The 12,005-nt window shown below is 48.2% G+C and overlaps 1 protein-coding gene across 1 annotated transcript in view; it reads left to right on the forward strand.

The window, feature by feature from the left end:
- Positions 1-12,005, forward strand: part of VWA5B2 (von Willebrand factor A domain containing 5B2) — a 47,796-nt gene that overhangs the window by 3,866 nt on the left and 31,925 nt on the right. Inside the window, exons 2-3 of the mRNA XM_025179191.3 lie at positions 7,200-7,371; positions 8,752-8,913. Of these exons, the coding sequence (XP_025034976.3) occupies positions 7,233-7,371; positions 8,752-8,913 (301 nt within the window). The 5' untranslated portion in view covers positions 7,200-7,232. The remainder of the gene's footprint in view (positions 1-7,199; positions 7,372-8,751; positions 8,914-12,005) is intronic.

The raw sequence follows: 12,005 nt of genomic DNA on the forward strand, positions 1-12,005 counted from the left end.
GCCAGTTAACCGGCCCTTGCCAGTTAACTCCACTGGTGGCCAGTTGCATCAGGCCAGAGTAGCCCTGGATATGGTGGGGCTGGGCAGTGGGATCTTGGACGCAGCGGGGCCAGTGGCTGGAATCCACAGCCATGGCAGGACCTAGGTTAAAACAGTTAACCGGTTAAATGCTGTCATTTAATTAGCTAACCGTTTTAACATCCCTAATTATATCCAGGATTTACAGTTGAGTTCAGTGGTTGTTAGCACCTGCACTAGGCAAATTATTCCATCACCCCTGACCGGCCAATACACAGGGCAGGTGTGAAGGGTATGAACACCCCCCCCCCCCCCCCCCCCAGGGTCCTTCATGGTCCGCCATAGGGCTCATTCTAGCTGACCTAGGGAAAGCAGGGGAGGCATGTTGCCCCAGCCTCCCTCCCTTGTGCTTTGACCAGACAGGGAAGGCCGAGGTTGATTCCCCCTTCCTCACCCAGGAGCAAGGCCCAGGGCGTGGCTGGGCCACGGTGGGTGGGGCTGGACTGCAGGGTGGGGGACATCCCCCCACAGAAACTCCTGAGTATGGACCTGTTTGATATATCCTACTTTAGAAAAAAAAGAGTGTTAAAGTTGCAGAGTGAAGCATTCAAAGTCAGGCTGGCTGCACAACTTTAGCTCTGCTCCTTCGTGTGTGCACCTTGTGATAATCCGTAATTATACATACGGCTTTTCTGCAGGATCTCTGCCTCACACCGTGTGCTAGTTGGCAGTTGCTCAGTGAACAAGGCAGCTGTTCAATATTTATTCTTATTCTTTTCATTCAGTTTATGGCCTCTGGGCCTATGCACTGTTCATCTTCCAACTCCTATAATGAGTTAGGCAGTGGTTCTGTGGACCCTGGATTAATTTGTTACATGCTATAAAACTTCAGCAGTGAATGACATTTGAGTCCTCTGTACTCCTGCCACATTCTATGTCCAGCCTGGTCACTAAATGAGGCCCAGTCTGTGGGGAAGTAACAGTATGTGATCATGTAATTAAAGAGTATGGAACAACTCCTCAGCTGATGTAAATTGGCATACTGCCCTGATTTTCGTCAGCTTAAGATCAAACCCTTTTGTGCAGAATTTCCTACTTTTTTACAATGAACAAAATCCCTCTGTTGTGTACAGTTAATTTTTAAACTATGTTAGAAAGCTGTGTCCTGGGTAATATGTATAATCAATGAGGTAAAAGCTCTGTCTTAATTCTGCACTCGCCATCACAGACAATATTCCTCACACACCATGGATTTTAAATTGCTTTTTTCTGCTTTGCTTTCTTACACAGGCATGTGAAAATCCACTGTCATGTCATGAGATCACCTTTTCAGTGGACTTCTCCACTGGGTTTGCCTATGTACCCATGTGCAGTACAAATTAAGCAGATTATTAGCCGTATTTTATTACAAATCTCATTGCAAGTGAAAAACCAGTATGACTTGGGAAAATCGGACAAATGTACATACTGAATTTCGGCAGAATACGAGAAAGTTTGACAAAGCTGTAAGCTTCTGAAAATGACCCTTCAGAGTGTAAGCACTTGAGCATCTTTAACTATTCCCATCTTGCCACCCAGACTACAGTTAGGCAAGTGCTTTGGGATCCATTCAGGTGAAAGGGAGCTTCAGAAATGTCAGGTTTTTATTTATTTTTTAAAAATACAGTAGGAATAATCTCTCAGGAATATTGAGAGTCTTAAAAATGAATGTTCTGAGATCTGTGGATGAAAGAAGCTAGAGCTAGAGTATTGTATACTTTGCTACTTTTGCCTAATCTCAGACACTCTGGGCCAGATTCAGATTGCTTTAAGTAGATTTCACTCTGTTGTCTTCAACTGAGTCCCACATCCTTATACTAGGCATGGATTTGGCTCCACTCTCAATATCTACTACAGATGCTGCCACCCACTCACCTTCCCTGACTGTTTTCCAACACACACCTTATACCGCTAGATTCTGAATCAGTTGATTCACAGCAAGGATGCTAATTCTTTAAATGATAACTCTCTTTTCTCTGCCAGCTAGGTATTAACAACGGCGCTTTCAGGTAGAAGTGATAAGCAGGAGTGGGGTAGGAGACAGAAAGAGCGAGCAAGTTGTGCTTCGCTCTATGCCATTTGATAGGCAATCCAGAGTAAGAGAAGGATTGTTGTTCTGCTCAGGTAAGGGGACTGACCTGTCTTGCAGGAGATGCTGTGGAGAGAGCAGCAGGAACCCATAGTCTTTGCAGTCTCTGCCACAGACCATTTGCTTCCCAATGGGGGAGGAGGAGGACAGGATGAGGACCTGTGAATTTGTTTTTATTCATTACCAACTGGCTCACTGCAGCCTACATAAAACATGAGAGGGGCAGATGGGACATGTTTACTCTGGTAGAATAAACGTAAAGACTGTCGATAAAAAGCAGTGAGTATAGCCTCTCTGGTAAGTCCTTGGTAAACAGCTAAATGGAGCTTTGGCCAATCAGAGGCCTAGCAAATAACGGGCTCACTGGTTGTGCATTAAGCACACTGTCATGGGAACAAGTGGCTCTGAGGTGAAATGTATCTGAGCCCTCTCCCTCCCCCCCCAGTTTCCTATAGTTTGCTTAAGGCCACCTTTTCCCTTTGCTGATGCTCCAGGGGTCTTAGCAGGGGCGTGGTCAGAACGGATGTACATCAGCTGGCTTCGCTAGGTCAGCTTGCACTTTGAGCAGTGGGAGTTTTCCTCTGACAGTTCCCTGTTAGGACCCCAGTGCTCTAGAGCCCCACCAGAGCTCTCATGCTAATCTGGCGTGATCATCCTCAGAGCAATGCTAACGACACCCGGGACTTCAGCACCACAGTCGTGCCAGGACTCAACCCCTCGGCCCGTGACCAGTAGGACCTGTACATCAGGGTGAAATCCTGGCCTCATTGAAGTCAATGAGACTTTTGATATTGACTTGGATGGAGCCAGGGTTTCACCTCAGGACTGTAGTATTAAGAATCACCCCCCCAGTTCCTCGGTGCAGCAGGATCTACACCAAGGGCTGGATTACTTCCAAAATTCAGACGCCCAGCCTCCTAGGATCTGTGCACTAGTCTAGTTGTCTGGTAATTACAGTTTATGACATGTGTAGGCGGATGGCTTTGGTAAGGGCAATTGCATACAATCTGTACTTTCCGGAGTTCTACATGCTTTCTAATGCTCATCTGTACAGCTTCAAGACATCGTCCCCATCCTTTGTTGCCTCTGCCCACTTAGCAGCGATTGACCTGATCACAAGTCTGCCTCATAGAATCATAGGACGGGAAGGGACCTCGAGAGGTCATCGAGTCCAGCCCCCTGCCCTCAAGGCAGGACCAAGCTCCGTCTACACCATCCCTGACAGATGCCTCCTCAGACTTGTTTTGGGTTTATCACTCCTCTGTGTCAGTGTTGCCGTTTTCCAAGTGGTTCCAGGAGCTCCAAGCAGTTGCATCCTTGACCCCATAAACTTTGGGTACAGTCTGTATCATAAGCCTGCAATTCCTGAGATGAAGGCCACTGGAGTGAAATTAAATCAGATGCTGTGTTTCCATCTGGCCTTGCCCTTTTCTCTTAGCCTATTGCACTCAGAGCTGCTAAATCCATAGCACATGTTAGAGATGCAGGGATGTCGCTATCCATTCAGGATGAATCAAAAGTAGGGGCTGAGGTGAGGTGTGTAGCAAGCTGGATGAGCACAGATTAAATACCACATGTGTCTGGAGAAGAGGGACCATAGCACCTCTTTGTAGGGAAGATGCATTAAAGCTTATCCAAATATTTTATGGAACTTCCTTGATTTGACCAGTTAGGGGATCTATTCACTTACAGCCGTGAAGAAGTTCAGCTCTGGTTGGACACTAAGCCATAATCTTTTCCTTACTCCAGGGCTATGCAGTCTCTTCCTGTGAGGGGTAAGTGACATTGGTGGAAGAATGGCCAAATGGTACCTCCTCGTAAACAGTGAAGCCTGTGGATTCAGGCAATGCCTCTATGTGAACCTTGAGGCATGTTGTGGAAATAACATTACATTTCACATCTAGTTCAGAAAAATCCTTTGATCAGAGCAATAGTTTTGGGAATGTCCCTCAGTCAATATGGGGAATGCGGTGGGAAAGTTGGATGGGCTGGTATCGTAACCTTTTGGTATCATTCATCGACTTTTCTCAGGGTTAGCGACCACAGGTAGAAGATGGACATAGTGAGGGAGCTGCTAGGGCCAGAAGTAGACTTTGCGTGATGTGCCTGAGGCATTGCTGAAATCCTTGCTGTCTAGGGAAGTAAAACAGTAGTCGAACAGTTGACTACCTAGTAAGCCTAGGCTTATTGGGTAGTTGAGTCGACTACTTACATTTCCCCTCCCCTTGCTGCCTCTATATCAGAGGCAGCAAGGAGGGGGGGGAGCAGGAGCTGGTGCTGGAGGGAGCTTAAAAGCCAGTTCTCCCCAACACCATCTCTGCAGTGGGGTGTAGGGCGGGGAAGGGGAGGTAGAGGCGCAGCTCTTACTACATTTAGAAGGCAGAGGCTCAGCAGTTGGGGACCTGGCACGAGGGGGGACTGAAGTAGGCAGAGATGCAGCAGGGTTAGCTCCCGGGGCCGGTGCAAGCTGGGACTGCTTAGTCCTGGCTCACACCTCCCCTGGAAGCTAACCCTGCTGCAGCTCTGCAGTTTAAACATAGCAGGAGCCGGGCTGCTGTGCACGTGGCTCCTACTACATTTAAACTTCAGAGCTGCAGTTGGGTAGTTATGACGCAGTGGGGGCATGCTGTCTGCTCTATAACCCAGTGTGGCATGGTGGTGCCTTGCTGGTTGCTGGGCTTGGGCAGTGGGTGACCTCCACTGGTGGCTATTTGTAGCACAGCCCATCAGGACAGCGGATGAGTCTCTAGGCAAAGGTCTCACAACCTGTCCGACAGGTTGCCTCCCAGGGAGAGAGACAAAGGGAGAAAGGCAGAGACCAACCCCTGTCTGGGGGGCAGGGCTGGAAGAGAGTCAGTTTCTGTCTGGGAAGCAGGGGAGAAGGGGTTAGGGACAGGGCTGGGATTGTAGGGTCCAGTCACCCCCCATCTGTGCTCTGCTGTATCTTGGAGAAGCAATAAACTCCCTCAATTCTACTGGCTGGCGGAGTCTGTTCATGCCACTATGGGGGTGCAGGAAACAGGGAAACCCCGACGCACCGTCACAGTAGTGATCACCCCCCCCCTTGTAGACTAATCAAGTATTCACTGGAAACTCCATCGACTACTCAATTAGCTAATTAATCACAATTTAACATCCCTATTGCAGTCCAGCCTCTGCATCCTCGCTCCTGCAATTCCTTCCCTGCTGTGATCTCTGATTTAGTGTTGACCTGGCTGTTAAATTATTAATCACCCAGCAAACAGAGACTCCAATCTGTTTTGTCTTAACTACTCTGTGTGTTTTTTCCCTTTGCTTGTTATGAATTACTCTGGTAACCTTTGTGGGTGGTGGACAGCAATGGGAACAGCAGATACAGTGCTCTGAGGCTGAAGGAAGGTTTGATGTCGCCTGATGTCCAGCCCCTGAAGAGAGCATGGAGCATCGTCCGAGATTAATCTTCTTTTGTTTCATTGCCCATCTAGGCCCACTCTGGAGATCTTAGCATCTAGCACTGGTTTTACGGGAAATGGTAGGCTGAGAGCTCAACTGCTACTAACACGGAAAAATAAACGAAGACTAAGCACATGGCTGTTTGATTCCAGTGATGCTTAGAATCAGTCCTGGTGTTGCCCTTTTCCTCTCAGGAACTAGTGTTACAATCCATTCTGAAGGGCCACAGGACCTGGGATTTTAATCTTAATTTCCATTAAATACAGGGGCAGAGGGAGTCCTTGCCCTGCGTGGTGTGTGGACTCATTTAATTCTGCTGTTGTACTCCCTGAGTGGCTGCTCAGCCTGGCAGCGTGATGCTGCCTTTTTCAGGTCCCTATCCAAATCTGTTCTGTAGGATTGTTTTTTGGAGACACAGCTGCAGGGATGTTAAAACTAAACTGAGCTGCCTCTGAACTGCCTCTGGTCCTGCAGCCCCTGCATAGGGCCTTCCTGTCCTCTCATTGGACACGTCCACTGTAGACGCTCTACCCTCCTTGGAGGACCTCTCAATTTCTTCTCTGGGGAGCAGTCTGGGAAGGCCACAAGCTTCTTGCTGTGGGCTTTGGGCCTGGTCCACCCAAGGGTGCCATTTCGGGAGGGTAGGGAGGGCAGCAGCCATGCACTCTGGCATGCGGCTTGCTTTTCATCCCGTTTCCTGGACGCTAAAGGAGTGACGGGAAAGTACTTGCATTCTGTGCGTGCCTCTCACACCTGGCTGATGAGCTCCCTTCACGGAAGGGAGGCATGCACAGAGCGCAAATACTTTCCCCTCACTCCCTTAGCATCTGGGGAACGGCATGAGAAGCAAGTTGTGTCCAGGAGTGCACGGCTGCTGCCCCCTCCTCCCTTCCCAAAATGGCGGCCTTGGGTCCATCCCATCACAGAAGGTTTGCCAAAATAAAGTGTTATGAAGACAGATTTGAAAGCAGAAAAGAAGGTGGCTTGGTGTAGAGACGTGTGATAGGGGAACGTGATATTGCACTTTGGATAGATTGGAGAGGAGCAAGATGACATTCAGGGAAGCTGGAAAGTAGAAGATGGAATAACTGAGGTGACAGAGGACCCAAGTCCAGAAGAGCTTTTTAGATGAAGGTTGGGATGGAGATGACAGGAGAGTTTCAGAGTACAAGGTAACAAGAGCTGATTAGAACTGAGATGTGAGGAGAGCAAGGGGGAGAGGAGTTTAATGGTACCCCCAGGCTGTACACTTGAGTGGCTGGGAAGATAGTGGAATTGTCAAGGGTAATGGAGAAAAGGGGCAGAGGAGAGAGCCTGAGAGGAAAGATGAGACTGTTCAGGAGAGCAAAGCATCATGGAAGCTCAAGGAGCAGGGGGAAGGACTGGGGAGGAATTAAGGAAGGAAGAATGCTGTAAAGTCACCAGCTTCATTGTGCAATAATCTAATCTTGCGGTCGACCTATTACTCCCACTTCATTACAAACAGGGCTGAAAAACCCTTTGCTGAGTCTGTGGGAGACTTCCAAACCTCTCCTGAAAGTGAGAGGCAGTGTTCCGCCAGAGCTCTCCTTTTTTGCTTCCAGTCTTCAATGCTTGCTTGTGATTTTTACCTTCTCTCCAGAGCCTCAGGACCTGGTAGCTGTGCCTAGAGACCATGCCAGGCTTGTATTCTCTAGCTACCTGGACAGCTCTCCCTCTGAAGAGCTCCTGCGTGAAGGCCTGTGCCAATGGGTACTCCCTGGGAGTCACTGCTCACCTCACTTACATCAACTCAGAGGAGGAGCCTGTAGAAGGTAAGATGCAGCTGTCTAGAGCTAAAGAATAAATTGTCCCTACTGAACTGGCAGCTTGCTGGGATATGGGAGCAGAGCTGACCTGTCTTGGTGTGAAGCAGTGATGCACTCACCCTCCTCTACTTGTTCCTCCTTGGTCTTTTGAACTCTTGCCTCTACTTAATGAGCTAAAGGAGGAGACCCATTAGAACAGGGAACTGATACATGCAGAACCAAACCCAGCATGTTCTAGAAGGAGGCAGTAAATACACAGGCTTGCGCCAGGACATAAATGCTAGATTGACAGAAGGATCCTTCCCAAACCCAGCACAGCCCTGATGCAAGAAGAGGTGGAAATTCTGGGCTTTCCTTCTCCCTGATCATATCATAGGTGAATTTGGACTGGTTTGCATCCAGGAGACACTGATGCAGTCGCCTTTCCACCAGGTGACAGACAGGTTGTTGTGTATTTAAATGGCTAGGCACCCTCTTCTGCATTAAGCAAATACTAAAGTGGCTCTGGAACTGTTTTCTAGCTACCTTACTGCATCCTGAAGGTTAAAAGTTCATTGTTGGAGGACTGGCTAGCTCAGAGGGGACTAGAACTGGGATCCAAAACCTCGCATCAGTAGGTCAACTGCTCCATTCTGTCCTTGTTGGGAATAGTGACTGAAAGTCATTCCAATGTGATGACTGTTAAGTGGTCTAGGTGAAGTGTGTTAGTGAGTCTCAGTCCAATTCCCAGAAGGCAGGCGCTTGCCATCAGGTTTGACTCCCCTTGCTGGGAGCCACAACTCTAAGGCTATGGACTGAATAAACAAACCACGACTGACCTCTTCTCTCTACCATAGAGGGGCTGCCTTCAGGGCAGAGATAAGACATGTTAGGAGGTGTGGAACGTGTGGAAAGCTGACGTTGGAGTTGCCTGTGCTGTAGCTGCTCTGAGTGAACACTCTTCAGGACCTTTGACTAGGGATGTAAAATCCTGTTTAATGAGTTAACCTGTAGGTTGACTTAACGTTTAACCAGTTAACCGACTAAGTGGGATCCTGAGTGAGGGACCGCTCCAACCCGGTTGGAGCAGCCCCCCGCCCAGGGGGGTCCCGCTCTCAGCCCCATGCAGGGCTGCAGCAGCCCTCCACCAATGGCAGGCTGCTTCTGCGCACCGGCTAACCGTTACCTGGTAAAGGTGATGGTTACTGGGTAACTGGTTAACCAGTTACCCATTCACATCCCTACCTGTGACAAGCAGCAGAATTTGAGGTGAAGAGCTAATCGCTCACATAGTGCATGCTGGGAATATTGAGCCTAAGGCTATAATCAGTTCTGAGTCAGGCTGCCCTCTGTCTGGTGGCTCTTGAGGTCTCAGCCTCAAAATTCTTTCTCCGCTGTCCCGTGTAGGAGTGTTCATCTATCCCCTGGAGGAGTCGGAGGTGGTAGCAGGTTTTGAAGCTGCAACAGGAAGCAGAAAAATCACCTTCCAGATGCAGAATCGGCACCGAGCAGAGGAATGCTGTGCTGACTGCAGCCCCAGTCTGGGCCAGCCATTGTTCTGCTCCAACGGTAAGTATGCTAGGTGGTGTGACGTCACTTACCTGTATTATGACAAGAACCCAACAACATAAGAACAGCCATATTGGGTCAGATCAAAGGTCCATCCAGCCCAGGATCCTGTCTTCTGATAATGCCAGGTGCCCCAGAGGGAATGAGCAGAAATAACCAACAAGTGATCCATCCCCTGTCATCCATTCCCAGCTTCTGACAAACAGGCTAAGGACACCATTCTTGCCTATCTTGGCTAATAGCCACTGATGGACCTAGCTTCCATTAATTTATCTACCGTATTTTCCGGCGTATAGGGTGACTGGGCGTATAAGACGACCCCCTAATTTTTTAATTAAAAGATAGGGTTTCATCTTATACCCCAGCGCCCCTCCGCCTCCTTTGCTTCTGGTGTCCCTGGTCTGCTGGAGACGGTCCCCAGCAGACCAGAGGCACCGGGAGCAAAGCCGCAGCAGCTTTGCAAAGCCTGGGCTGCCCCCCCGCCAGCTTCCCCCGAGGCTTTCCAAAGCCGCGGAGGAGCTCCGGCGGGGGGGCAGCCCAGGCGGGATGTATACCCTGCGTACAAGACGACCCCCGATTTTTGGGGGATGTTTTTTTAACATCAAAAGTCGTCTTGTACGCCGGAATATACGGTAGGTTTTTTGTTTTGTTTTGTTTTTTAAACCTGTTATGGTCTTGGACTTCACAACATCCTCTGGCAAGGTTGACTCTGCGTTGACTCTGCGTTGTGTGAAAAGTACTTCTTTTTGTTTGTCTTTAACCCATTGGCTACATCTAGACTGCAGGCTTCTTTCGGAAGAAGCTTTTTTTCAGAAGAGATCTTCCGAAAAAACTTCTTCCGAAAGAGAGTGTCCACACTGCAAAAGTGCATCTAAAAAGCAATCTGCTTTTTTGAAATAAAGTGTCCACACTGAATGGACACTCTCTTACATGTAAGCAGTGATTGCTATGGACAGAATGGCCACCAGAGCACCTGTGCTTTTTCCTCTCCTCTTCCTCTGAAAGAACTCCCTCTTCCCCATCCACACACGCTTTTTTGTGGAGGAGCTCTTTCACAAAGAGGCTTCTTCCTCATAGAATGAGGATTCCCAATGCCGGAAAAACCCCTTTGTTCTTTCAATTTTCTTGCAGAAGAATGCAATTGCAGTGTGGACGTTCCTCAAGGTGTTTTTCCAACAAAACTCTGTAGTGTAGCCATACCCATTAAGTATTAATTTCTTTGAGTGCCCTCTAGTTCTTGGGTTACGGGAAGGAGTAAATAACTCTTCTTTGTTCACTTTTCCCACACCTGTTATGATTTTATAGACCTTTATCAAATCCCCCCTTTGTTGTCTTTTTTTTCTAAGCTGAAAAGTCCCAATTTTATTAATTTCTCCTCATACGGCAGCCATTCCATACCTCTAATAATTTTTGTTGCCCTTTTCTGAACTTTTCACAGTGCCAGTGTATATATTTTTTTGAGATGAGGCGACCACATCTGCCATCAGTATTCAAGAGTGTGGCTAAAATGATGTCAAAGCCAAGGGTTGTTCAAATAAAATAAGCACAGATGGAATCCAAGAGCTGCATGAGGGCTGGGAAGTTACGTGGAGCTTTCAAGATTGTCTTTATGCTTCTGGGTATTAGCTAGGGCGGGGGATCCCACTCGCTGGAAAGGTGTTTCCCAAAGCGGCACTATCACAGCTGGAATCAACAGGTCCTCGGAGTTTGGCCAGAAACTACACTCCTGAGTTCAGCTAACAAAGTTTGGAGAAGCAACATGTGACTTTCCCAATGCTGCCAAGGACCTGAAACACTGAATCCTTTGAGGTGTGTCCAGGAAACATGGAAACCGAATCCTCTCCCAGTCAGGGCAGGCACTGAGTTGTGAGATGTCCCTCCTCCTAAGCCCAGATAGGACCAGGTATGAGAGTTCTCTGCAATAAAATTTATTTTCCCAGAATCCACTGGCCTATAATCAGGCAGTCTGCAATTTGGGCTTGGTCCCTCCAGTACCAGCATCCCAGAGCCAACTGGTTTGTCAGTGAATGAAGGCTGATTCTTCAGAACCTGTCCTGGGCCAGGCAGTGTCTGCAAAAATAGTAGCCCTCATCACCACTAACATTTAATTGCTTTCCCTCAACTTTTGAGTGTGATCCTACAGAAACCTTTCTATGACTCTCACTCCTTTCCTTCACCTTTGAGCAACATGAATGTGCTACCAGTTCCAACTGCCCTGACGTCCTCTGCTCTTAGTCTCTTATGTCTCATACAAGCCAGTTTCTGTTCTCTGATCTCCATCGAAATTGCTCTGAGTTAGCTCATTAGTCATCTTCTGCCTCTCCTCTTTTCCACTCCTCTGTCTTCTGCTACTTGTAACAGTCAATCACTGCTGCTTTTTCCTCTAGGACATTTGCTTCTCTGTTCAGTCCTACTTCTCCTCCTGTTTCTGTGCACTCCATCTGTGTCTCCTAGTGGCTTCTTTTCCTCTGTTTATTGACAACCCTCAGGATCAAGACTGTTCTCATTCCCCTTCTTTTCTGTCTTTGTATTTTTTCCTTGAGTGGCCTCATCTATCCCAATAGTTTCAGCTAATATCTCTTTGCCAGTGACTCCCAAGTCTGACTCTGTATCCTCAACATCTGTCGGCAGAGGCATGTCGGCAGAGGCATCCACGAGGAATAACGGGGCTGCCGACAAAGGGCTTTGATGTCAACAGGGGGAACGTCCAGACTAGCGGCGAGCCGACAAACAGCTGATCAGCTGTTTGTCGGCTCAGCGCGGCAGCCATGTAAATGTAAATGAAGCCGCGATCATTTAAATCGCGGCTTCATTTGCCTTTGCTGATCTGTCTAATCTACATGCCTCTGCCGACAGAGGCATGTAGTCTAGACACAGCCAGAGAGATCACAACTCTAGTATTTCATTCTGAAAGTTTGGTTCTACATCTCTGGTTATCCAATAGCCTCTAGATACTGAGTTTGGGACAGGCTGTGTTTGAACTGGAACTCCATGTATTTCCCTAAAACCATCCCTCTCTTTTTGCAGTGATAAAGTCGTCATTCTCCTCTGGGAACATCCTCAGTTCCCTTCTGTTTGTTTCCTGCTCTCCA

This window comes from Pelodiscus sinensis, chromosome 10, assembly GCF_052426305.1.
Source record: "Pelodiscus sinensis isolate ZL-2025 chromosome 10, ASM5242630v1, whole genome shotgun sequence".
NCBI classification, from domain to species: domain Eukaryota; kingdom Metazoa; phylum Chordata; order Testudines; family Trionychidae; genus Pelodiscus; species Pelodiscus sinensis.